The sequence below is a fragment of the Pezoporus flaviventris genome, unplaced genomic scaffold (assembly GCF_033815535.1).
Source record: "Pezoporus flaviventris isolate CSIRO_AGI_PZ_B2104156 unplaced genomic scaffold, CSIRO_AGI_Pfla_v1 ptg000077l, whole genome shotgun sequence".
Lineage (NCBI taxonomy): Eukaryota > Metazoa > Chordata > Aves > Psittaciformes > Psittacidae > Pezoporus > Pezoporus flaviventris.
Window position 1 is genome coordinate 311,923 of NW_026892625.1, and position 12,302 is coordinate 324,224.

The 12,302-nt window shown below is 44.8% G+C and overlaps 2 protein-coding genes across 5 annotated transcripts in view; both read right to left on the reverse strand.

Moving 5' to 3' along the window:
* The window catches only part of LOC133279422 (transcription initiation factor TFIID subunit 4-like), a 243,767-nt gene that overhangs the window by 229,119 nt on the left and 2,346 nt on the right, over window positions 1–12,302 (reverse strand). The window contains exon 2 of the mRNA XM_061473128.1: window positions 532–704. Within this exon, the coding sequence (XP_061329112.1) occupies window positions 532–704 (173 nt within the window). The remainder of the gene's footprint in view (window positions 1–531; window positions 705–12,302) is intronic.
* LOC133279421 (granule associated Rac and RHOG effector protein 1-like) overlaps window positions 1–12,302 on the reverse strand; it is a 340,966-nt gene that overhangs the window by 198,581 nt on the left and 130,083 nt on the right. The gene's annotated exons all lie outside the window — the stretch shown is intronic.

The following is a 12,302-nucleotide window of genomic DNA, read 5'->3' on the forward strand; positions in this document are numbered from 1 at the left end:
CTAAGTGTAGACCTATTACACTTAGAGGTGAAGCAAAGGAATCAAACCTTTGGTTGTTTTTTTTTTTAATAAAGTGTATCTGAAAAGTTAATTCTTGAAAATCCTTGTATTGAATGTGGTTGGCTTTTTCTTTTCTATTAGAATCTAGCTATCCCGTGCATCCATTCAGCATGTTGGGATCACAGTGCTTCTGATTCAGAGGAACAAGAAGCACTTACTGAACCAGTGGTACAGAGTCCAAATTAAGTTCAGGCTAAGAATGAGCCTTCTAGCCTCCAATGATCTTATAGTCTGAACAAGGTCTTGAGAGACTTTATAAAGTAGGGTTTTTTTTTAATTTTTTTTTTTTTTTCTGAAATATGAAAAAAAAATTAGGCCTCGGAAAAGAAACTGCATTTGAATAAGTATTTAGTGTTTTCACAACAAAAAAAAGGTGAGGAAAGCACATTTGCAAACACACATGAACTAACAATATGTAAGACGGAGGAAAACACAATGCACAAGAGTAAAGTGAAATTAAGCCAGACATACCTGAGTTGTTGATAGGCGAAAAACAGGGCCAGTTGTGGGCACAGAAAGTCTCTGAGACATGCTGACAGGACCCTGTCCCTGCATGTGTACTTGAGCCTGCATTTGAGCCTGTGCTAGAGCCTGCTGAGGCATCATTACAAGCTGTCCAACATCCATGCGCACCAAGACCATATCTAATGAGAACAAAGTAACAATAACTATACAATAAAGAATAATATATAAAGAACTATAACTACAGAATATAAAGCTTATATATAGCACTGTACATTTTTATTTATACTGTATATTCTTTTTTTATTCTGGTGTAGCATGAGGTGTTATTTCAAGGAAGAAAAGTAGCCCCCACCAGCAGACAAAATAATAATTCAGTTTGGAATTCAAATAACTGTAGTTTATGGATAACAGTGACTAAAAAAAGGTCACTTGAGTGTATAGGCATACTTTTAGCAGTCTACTCAGGGTCAGCAGAATAAAATTGAAAAGGAATATTCATTAGAAGTAAACTATAGCGACAATCCAGTAGCCAAGAATAAAATTTAGTATGAACATACCAGGGACAGTGACACAACAGCTTTACTAAAACAACAGCTTTAGAGGATGTGTACACAGAAACATCAGGCCAACCACATTTCTGAGCATACAGTATTTGAGATCTAGTTAATCGTTGAGCATTAACAGATGAATTTTTGTAGTACCCATCATCAACATATTGGGAGGCACTACCTGTGGTTTAGACATCAAGAAAAAAATATCACCAAACTCAGAGAACCAACACTGCCACTCCTCAGCACAAAATGATACAAGTGCAGGTATTTTAGGAAAACACCAAAGAAATTGTTTAAAATTAGCAGAGTACTTGGCAAGTGTTTTCTAACACTTTTTGGAAGTAAATGATATTTTTTTTTCATATTATTTTCTGGTAACACATTTCACAAATAGAGGCCTTTTACACAACACAGCCAGTGCCATCAAGTTTTGTCTTAAGCTTTCCAGAAAAAAGGAAGACAATAGCTAACTTGGTCCCTAGATTACCTGGAGCTTCACACTTACTCAAGATCACTGCAAAGCATGTCCCTTATTAAGAAACAATTCCCCAGACAGATTATTTAAAAAGAATTTCCAAGTTCATTCCAGAACACACTTTAATAATTTAACCTAGATATGGTACAACAGGTCTATAAACAGGAAAACATCTTGCCTGCAACTACAGGAGAACAAAAAATATAAGAGTGTAAGAAGTCACATTTATTCTGCTGGTAACAATCAGTAGACACTGCTTCTACAACTTATCTCCATGTGCAAAATGCTTCATATATATTTTTTAAGTTTTCAAGGGAAAAAAGGTAAAAGTATACATTCACTTCTAATTAACATTGCAAAGAAAAAACAAAAAACAAACAAACAACAAAAAACAACCACCACCACAAAACACCCCACAAAAAAAAAAACCACCACCACCACACCTCAGTAAAGAGACATGGCTTGCAACATACCACCAGGATAAAGAAATCCGACACTATCATAACAAGAAAAAAAACCTCAAATGTACCCTATACCAAGTCTTTCAGTCTCTAACATAGAAATACAAATACAAATCATGGGATGAACACACGAGTGAACTGCAGCACCAATAAAAGCCCTCACTCGCATAGTCTTAGGTGCTCCCAGGCAACCCTCCCTACTAAAAACACAAACAGGAGGCAAATTTCTGCCACTACAAACTAAAGAATTTTGGAAACCAAGCTTTAAGGTTAAAGGCATAGAGTGCTACAGGAAGGACCACATCCAAAAGCCATGTTCATAACTCTCTAAGCTCAGAGAGCAACTTTTAAAAGAAAAGTTGAAAGAAACCCATAAAACATCTTTTAAAATATAACTTTTAAGGTCCATTAGCCATTTAAGCACCAAACCTCATCTTTTATATTTGCAGAAAAACTCTGTAAGCAGATGATATACTTGGTATATGCCATTCCTAAACCATCCAGACACAAAAATACCAGTACACTGACAACTGGCCAAACAGATATCCCTCCTCTCATTACATTGTAAAACTTATATAGAAATCCTCATAGGATAATGCCTACCCCACATTAAAAACTACACGTTCTATTTCCATTACACAGATTCACAAGCGTGTTAATTTATCTTCCAATTTTCTAAAACAAAAATTAATGGAAAGGACAAATTAATTGCAACACATGCCACAGTTTCAATAAAAGTTGTAGACATAATTACTACTATAGATGCATAAATATTCATGTATTAATGTTATGTTTTAATTTAGTTTGGAGGACTTGAAATTTCTTTTACTGAGCAATACACGCAAATTAGAATCCACTTAAATTATGAGATTATTTTTTCCTGTCAGCCACATAAAGACAAGACACACAACTTATGATTATTATATGCTAAAATAACTTATTGTCAAAAGGTGATTCTAAATTTCTGCTTTAGATAGAAGTTTACATTGTGGGAGTTCCATAATTAATTATAAATGATCCACCAATTTTAAGAGTGAAAACTCAAAAATAACATTGTATTTTCTGAATAACTTCATTTTAGAACATACTATCTTAATGTTTACAAAAAATATAATTGATTTCAAGCTGACTTGTAATAGAATCAAATTCAAATTATAACTTTTAACAGTATTATTTCCATAACATTTAAATCTTGGACCAGATGGCTTTCAAGGCCTACTGTCTCTCTTCTGTTTGAAAATTAAGTAGCAGAACAAAGTATCAACACAAGAAACTGCCACAACTGTATGCAAAGTTATGATACACATTATCATATGCAATTATGATAAACAGATTAACAATGGGAAATCAAAGGCATTAACGTAGTCTGAATAGCAACCTCTTATCTCTTTGAAACCACTGAGCTTTTTACGTTTGGAGCATTAGAATCTGGAGCAGGACTTCCAGAAACTATGGCCAAATGTACTTTGCTTAGAAGTTAGCTTCTACACCATCACGTTTTTGCTACACTTCACTAATAAATATCAAATATTTTAAGAAACATGATGGAAGAAGGTGTTTCAGACTACATCAATGGTTCCACATATTATCATGCTATTCATATTAATAGCAAAAATATACCAAAACCAGTTCAAATGTTAAATCATCTCCTAAATCAAGAAGGCAGAAAGTTACCAGATTTTTGAAACATGAAAATTTAGTACAGGGCCACAGAACCCTTCAGAATTTCAGCTGAAATAATACATAATCAGGAATTACCAGGATGAAGGGATGCTGTTTTGGTTAGTTAACAACCTTTCTGAACTTACATTTTTAGTAATAAAAGTTAAGATATTAAGAGAAGAATAAACAGGATGCAACTGTTACTTCAGAATTGGAAATAAATATAAAAATATAATATAAATATAAAAATATAATTAGTGATGTAAAGACTGCCCAGATGCAGCAGAGAATGACACCATCACACTTAGAATCATAGAATAGTTAGGGTTGGAAAGAACCTTAAGATCATCTAGTTCCAACCCCCCTGCCATGGGCAGGGACACCTCACACTAAACTATGTCACCCAAGGCTCTGTCCAACCTGGCCTTGAACACTGCCAGGGATGGAGCATTCACAACTTCTTTGGGCAACCCATTCCAGTGCTTCACCACCCTAACAGGAAAGAATTTCCTCCTTATATCCAATCTAAACTTCCCCTGTTTAAGTTTTAACCCGTTACCCCTTGTCCTATCACTACAGTCCCTAATGAAAAGTCCCTCCCCAAGATCCCTGTAGGCCCCCTTCAGATACTGGAAGGCTGCTATGAGGTCTCCACACAGCCTTCTCTTCTCCAGGCTGAACAGCCCCAACTTTCTCAGACTGTCTTCATATGGGAGGTGCTCCAGTCCCCTGACTGTCCTCGTGGCCCTTCTCTGGACTTGTTCCAACAGTTCCATGCCCTTTTTATGTTGAGGACACCAGAATTGTACACAGTACTCCAAGTGAGGTCTCATGAGAGCAGAGGGGCAGGATCACCTCCTTCGACCTGCTGGCCACACTCCTTTTGATGCAGCCCAGGATACGGCTGGCTTTCTGGGCTGCGAGCACACACTGCTGGCTCACGTTCATTTTCTCATCGACCAACACCCCCAAGTCCTTCTCCACAGGGCTGCTCTGAATCTTTTCTCTGCCCAGCCTGTAGCTTCAGCAAAGTTAAAAACTTTAAAAATTAAAAGTTTTAGATTAAATTATACACATCAGCCTATATCTTGCCACCTGATTCATAACAAAAGACACTCTCTGAAGAAGAAAAGCTTTTCAAGTCTATCAGAAGTAGAGCAGGAAATAGAATCCTACAAGGCACATATAAAGTTACTCTTTGCTAACACCCCAGATTTTTGTCTGGATCACGACTGCTCACTACTGATGGGAAGGGTTAACCGATGCACAGGAGGGTTAGGGTTAAGCCGGCTGCTTACTACTTACTCATGCTTACTCAACAAATGCGTGCTCAACACTTATCATGCTAGCCGGAACAGAGTGGAAGGATATTCAGTCAACTGATCGGAACTAGCCCAGCTACAGCCGCAGTAAGCACGCTTCAGCGACCTCGAGGTTCAACAGAGATTAGGAAAATCAGAGGGAATAGCGCAGAGACATCGCGAATCCCGACATCTCCCGATCCCCAAAGCGCAAACAGCCCATGCGAGAGAGCGGCTGATGTGGCGAGGGGCGTTCCCACAGTGACGGCGACCACCGCCCTGCCTCTTGCCTTGAAAGAGCCTCTGAAAGGATCAGCGACATGTCGCTGCCTACCAGGTGCAGGGAGAAACAAGCAGGTCTTGTTGCTGACCCTGTTGTCCCAGACTGCTGACCAATATGGTCGCCTCCAGAAAGAGAGCTTGCAGTAAGAAGACTGCAGCAACTCGGACAGAGACCCCATCCCAAACCGTGGCTGTTCAGGTCTCTGGATGCAGGGAGTGCCAGAGCCTGCTGCTGCCGGGGGAGGGAGGACAGCATTCCACCTGCATGAAGTGTGAGCAGGTAAAAGATCTGCTTACCTTGGTGGCAAAACTTAAGGAGGAGGTTGAGACGCTGAGGACCATCAGGGAGTGTGAAAGGGAGATCGACTGGTGGAGTAACTCCCTGGCTTGCCAGTCGGAATGGTTCCAGGGAGATACCCCCCAAAAGGGGATGGACCCCCTGCCCTCTCAGACAGAGGGGGATGGCCCGAGACAGCCCCTGCCCTGTAGCTGTTGCGCAGAGGTAGGGGACCAAAAAGATGACGAGGGTTGGAACCGAGTTCTGGTTCGGTGTCGTGGGAAAACCTCCTCCCTTCTTGCCCTGCTTCCCCAGGTGTCCCTCCGTAATAGGTTTGAGTCCCTGGATCTTGAAGGAGAGGTAGGTGAGGATGTGGTGCAAGGCCAGCCTACAAGGCCACATAGGAAAAGGCAGTCGACTTTGCACCTCAAGACTGCCTCTGATAAGAAAGAAAGAAGGGTCACTGTAGTAGGCGATTCCCTTCTGAGAGGAACAGAGGGCCTGATATGCAGAGTTGACCCTCATCATAGGGAAGTGTGTAGTCCGCCTGGAGCCCAGATCAGGGATATCACCAAGACGCTCCCCAACCGGGTGCACCCAACAGACTACTACCTGCTGCTGGTCTTCCAGACAGGTGAGGGGGAAGCTGCTTCCCACAGTCTGAGGGGGATGAAGAAAGCCCACTGATGAACGGGATGGGTGCCCTGGTGACAGAAGATACAGAGATGGCAGTTACTGTATGCCTTTTTTTTTTCTCTGCCTACCCTCTGCAGGCAGTCCTGAAGAGCCCTGTACCCCTGAGACCTTAGATGAAGTCAGGTCAACGGAGCGGTTTGCCTTAGTCAATGAGGAATGGGTTAGAGATCAGTTGAGCAATCTGGACATCCATAAATCCATGGGTCCAGATGGGATGCACCCGCGGGTGCTGAGGGAACTGGCGGAAGTCATTGCTAGACCACTCTCCATCATATTTACCAAGTCTTGGGAAATGGGAGAGGTGCCTGAGGACTGGAGGAAAGCAAATGTCACTCCAGTCTTCAAAAAGGGCAAGAAGAAGGAGGACCCAGGTAACTATAGACCGGTCAGCCTCACCTCCATCCCTGGGAAACTGTTGGAACACCTTATCCTTGCTGCCATCTTAAGGCATATCAAGTCTAAGAGGGTTATGAGGGGCAGTCAACATGGCTTCACCAAGGGGAAATCATGTTTGACCAATCTCTTGGCCTTTTATGAGGAAATAACACGGTGGATGGATGATGGCAGAGCGGTGGATGTGGTCTACCTTGACTTCAGCAAAGCATGACACAGTCTCCCACAGCATCCTCACAGATAAATTGAGGAAGTGTGGTCTGGATGATCAGGTAGTGAGGTGGACTGTGAACTGGCTGAAGGAGAGAAGCCAGAGAGTTGTAGTCTATGGGGCGGAGTCTAGTTGGAGGCCTGTAACTAGGAGTGCCTCAAGGGTCAGTACTGGGACCAGTATTATTTAATATATTCATCAATGATTTAGATGAGGGAACTGAGTGTACTATCAGCAAGTTTGCTGATGACACTAAGCTGGGAGGAGTGGCTGACACGCCAGAAGGCTGTGCTGCCATCCAGCGAGACCTGGACAGGCTGGAGAGTTGGGCAGGGAATAACTTGATGAAATATAACAAGGGAAAGTGTAGAGTCCTGCATCTGGGCAGGAACAACCCCAGGTTCCAGTATAGGTTGGGAAACGACCTGTTAGAGAGCAGTGTAGGGGAGAGGGACCTGGGGGTCCTAGTGGATGACAGGATGACCATGAGCCAACACTGTGCCCTTGTGGCCAAGAAGGCCAATGGCATCCTGGGGTGTATTAGAAGGGGGGTGGTTAGTAGGTCGAGAGAGGTCCACCTTCCCCTCTACTCTGCCCTGGTGAGACTGCATCTGGAATATTGTGTCCAGTTCTGGGCCCCTCAGTTCAAGAAGGACAGGGAGCTGCTGGAGAGAGTCCAGCGCAGGGCAACGAAGATGATTAGGGGAGTGGAGCATCTCCCTTATGAGGAAAGACTGAGGGAGCTGGGTCTCTATAGTTTGGAGAAGAGGAGACTGAGGGGTGACCTTATTAGTGTATATAAATATATAAAGGGGGAGTGTCACGAGGATGGAGCCAGGCTCTACTCAGTGGCAAACAATGATAGGACAAGGGGTAATGGATACAGACTGCAACACAAGAGGTTCCACTTAAACTTGAGAAGAAACTTCTTCTCAGTGAGGGTGACAGAACACTGGAACAGGCTGCCCAGGGAGGTTGTGGAGTCTCCTTCTCTGGAGACATTCCTGTGTAACATTATCTAGGTGTTCCTGCTCCGGCAGGGGGATTGGACTAGATGATCTTTTGAGGTCCCTTCCAATCTCTAGCATACTGTGATACTGTGATATGGGTGTGTTACATAACCTCATGAATATGTAATAGTTTAGAGGATAAATATGAAGGAGAACAACGTTGAGGTGCGCATGCCTTTGCAGGAGCAATCCCCCATGCACCTCAGCGCTGAATAAAACATACCTACTTTACAACTTTAACTAGTTGTAGAGTCTATCCATGTATCAATTTGGCAAGCCATCCAGAAGATGTCTGTTCGGCTGCAGGATCAGCTGGGGGGTGGACATCCTGGGCGCCCCAGGCTGTATGCCTGGAGGACCTCTACTTCTCGTCCGCTCACTGCGGGGGCAGACAACAACCTGTGCTGGCTGCGGAAAAGGTATGCTTGTAATTTAGAGGGGCCTATAAGTCATACACTTGGCTGGGGCTGCTGGTAAGCCACGCAGAGATGTCTGGTGCACAGCATAGTTCCCCTTGGCAGGTAGGGCTTGCAAGCAGTAGGTTGGGGACTCGTCGACCGATAGAGCACCCGCTAGCGATCCTGAGGGTGGATCAGGTAAGTCCAAGGACCCGTCGGCCAATAGAGCGGCCATAGACCAAGCAAGTCCAGGGTTTCTGCTGCATTCCAGGTTTTGGGAGCCAGGATGGACCTGCTAATGACTGTGTAAGAAGCAGGAGAAGGGTAAGCGGAACCACTGTGTGGAGTGTGTCTGTGGGATCCCATGTGGAGGTGAAAGTGTTTTGTGTGGCTGAGACATGGCATAGCTATGAAGTGAGTGTGGAGTCCTGATCCGCGGTTCCGTGTTCTCTGCGACAAGAGTGGCTGGAGACAAACACAACACAAAACAAATACGTTTCGTCTAAGTGTTTTGTGAGACCAAGACGTGGCATAGCTACAAAGCGTATTTGTCTTGTATTGTATCTATTTGTTTTTCTGTATATGTCTCTCCTTAGTGTTAAAGATTACAGTGTTTAAGCGGTGGGGGAGGAGTAGACGAAAGTAAACTGTGGCTAACTGGGGGGTTAAGAAGACTTCCCTCTCTGCGCCCCAGTGGCTGTATAAGAGAAGGCCTAAAAATGGAACTCTGAACTATAACACATTGTTACAATTCATGTTGTTTTGAGGCAGCAAGGAAAATGGGATGAAATAATGTATGCAGATACGTTTTTCACTTTAAGAAACCACCCAGAGTGACAGACTGAATGTAAAATTAATATAGCTCCACCAGATCCCTTAATTTTGGCTTTGGAAAAGGACAGGGAAAAACTGAAAGTTAAGATGGAGAATGATATTTAAAGTTAAAAAAAAAAAAAACAAACAACAAAACAAACAGTAATCAGGAAGATGGGTAGGAAAATCATGTATCACAATTACCTCCGAGAGGAGCACACCCTATATCTGTCTTATCAGATGCTGATAAGAAGTAGATTGCTGTCACTGGCAACAAGCAGCAGACTCACAGAGTTAAGAAAGGGTTAAACCAGAAGTGCTGCTGCAGAGGCAGGCATCTGCAGCCCCTGCAGAGCAGGGTGAGCAGCTGTGAGAGAGAAAAAAAAAAGGAAAAAGAAGGGGGAAAGGAGGGGAGCTTACTCAACTCCTGTGTTTGAGCATGGGATGGGTGCTGGGGCAGGCAAACAAGTGGGAAGCATTCTATAGACAGGAAAAGCCTCACACTCACAGGCCCTTGTTCTCATGGGGGAGTTCAACCACCCTGACATCTGTTGGAAGGATGGTACAGCCCGGCACAAGCAATCCAGGAAGTTCCTCGATTGTGTGGAAGACAACTTCCTTCTGCAAGTAATAGAGGAGCTGACAAGGAGAGGTGCCATGATTGACCTCTTGCTCACCAACAGGGAAGGGCTAGTTGGAAATGTGACGCTCTAGGGCAGCCTTGGATGCAGACATCACGAGATGGTCAAATTTGAGATCCTCAGGACAGAGAAGAGCGTGCAGCAAGCTCACTGCCCTGGACTTCAAAAGAGCAGACTTTGGCCTCTTCAGGAACCTGCTTAGGAAGGTTCCATGGGACATAACCCTAGAGGGCAGGGGGGCCCAAGCCTCATGGTTGATATTCAAGGATCACCTGCTGCAAGCTCAGGAGTGTTGCATCCAAACTAGAAAGAAATTCAGCAGGAGGGCCAGGAGACCTCCTTGGATGGATAAGGAGCTCCTGAGGAAAATTCATTTGAAAAAAGAGGCTTATAATAAGTGGAAGCAAGGACAGGTGGCACGGGAAGAGTACAGGGATGTTGTCCGAGAAGCCAGGGACCAGGTTAGGAAAGCTAAGGCCCAGTTAGAATTGAACTTGGCTAGGGGTATTAAGGATAACAGGAAGGGATTCTACAGGTACATAGCAAATAAAAAACAGACTAGGGAGAATGTAGGCACCCTCAGGAAGCTCTCAGGAGAACTGGCTACACAGGATTTGGAAAAGGCTGAGGTTCTGAATGAAGTCTTTGCCTCTGTCTTCACAGGCAAATGCTCTGACCACACCACCCAAGTCCTGGAAGGCAGACGCAGGGACTGTGAGAATGAAGACCTTGAGCCCACTGTAGGAGAAGATCTGGTTCGAGACCATCTTAAAAATCTGAATGTGCACAAGTCCATGGGACCTGATGAAATCCATCAGCGGGTCCTGAAGGAGCTGGCAAATGCAGTTGTGAAGCCGCTGGCCATAATAGTTGAGAAATCATGGCAGTCAGGTGAAGTTCCCGATGACTGGAAAAAGGGAAATATAACCCCCATTTTCAAGAAGGGGAAAATGGATGACCCGGGGAATTACAGACCAGTCAGTCTCACCTCTGTGCCTGGCAAAATCTTGGAGCAGATACCCCTGGAAGGCATGCTAAGGCACATGAAAAACAACAAGGTTCTTGGTGACAGCCAGCATGGCTTCACTAAGGGGAAATCCTGCCTGACCAATTTGGTGGCCTTCTATGACGGGGTTACAGAACTGATGGACAGGGGTAGAGCAGTTGATGTCATCTACCTGGACTTGTGTAAAGCATTCGACACTGTCCCACACGACATCCTTGTCTCTAAATTGGAGCGACATCAATTTGATGGATGGACCACTCGGTGGATAAAGAAATGGCTGGATGGCTGCACACAAAGAGTTCTGGTCAATGGCTCAGTGTCCGGCTGGAGACCAGTAATGAGCGGTGTCCCTCAGGGATTGGTGTTGGGACCGGTCTTGTTTAACATCTTCATCGCTGACATGGACAGGGGGATTGAGTGTGCCCTCAGCAAGTTTGCTGATGACACCAAGCTGTGTGGTTCGGTTGATACCCTGGGGGGAAGGAATGCCATCCAGAGGGACCTCGACACACTTGTGAGGTGGGCTGATGCAAACCTCATGAAGTTTAACCGTAACAAGTGCAAGGTCATACACCTGGGTCGGAGCAATCCCAGGCACAGCTACAGGTTGGGCAAAGAAGAGATTCAGGGCAGCCCTGCAGAGAAGGACTTGGGGGTGCTGGTTGATGAGAAAATGAACATGGGCCAGCAGTGTGCACTTGCAGCCCAGAAAGCCAACGTTATCTTGGGCTGCATCAAAAGGAGTGTGGCCAGCAGGTCGAAGGAGGTGATCCTGCCCCTCTACTCTGCTCTTGTGAGACCTCACCTGGAGTATTGTGTGCAGTTCTGGTGTCCTCAACATAAAAAGAACATGGAACTGTTGGAACAAGTCCAGAGAAGAGCCACAAGGATGGTCAGGGGACTGGAGCACCTCCCATATGAAGACAGGCTGAGGAAGTTGGGGCTGTTCAGCCTGGAGAAGAGAAGGCTGTGTGGAGACCTCATAGCAGCCTTCCAGTATCTGAAGGGGGCCTACAGGGATCCTGGGGAAGGACTTTTCATTAGGGACTGTAGTGACAGGACAAGGGGTAACGGGTTAAAACTTAAACAGGGGAAGTTTAGATTGGATATAAGGAGGAAATTCTTTCCTGTTAGGGTGGTGAAGCACTGGAATGGGTTGCCCAGGGAGGTTGTGAATGCTCCATCCCTGGCAGTGTTCAAGACCAGGTTGGACAAGGCCTTGGGTGATATGGTTTAGTGTGAGGTGTCCCTGCCCATGGCAGGGGGGTTGGAACTAGATGATCTTAAGGTCCTTTCCAACCCTAACTATTCTATGATTCTGTGTTGACAGATGGGACCGAGGTGTCATTGAATAAATGTGGATTGGAGTGAAGGAGGAAGCATGGAGAGCATATAGGAATCGGGGACAGGTAGCAAAGAAAAAGCTGGGCCATGCTATAGCCACGACTACGGTGGTTGCTTTGAAACTGGTGGAAGGAAGAATGTCAGGCAGAGGTGGGGGAGTGGGCTCTTCTGTGGCACCAGATCAGTGTGCATGCTATGGGGAGTTTGGACACTGGAAGTGAGACTGCCCTGGGGGGGAGTGCCATGGGGTGGCTCC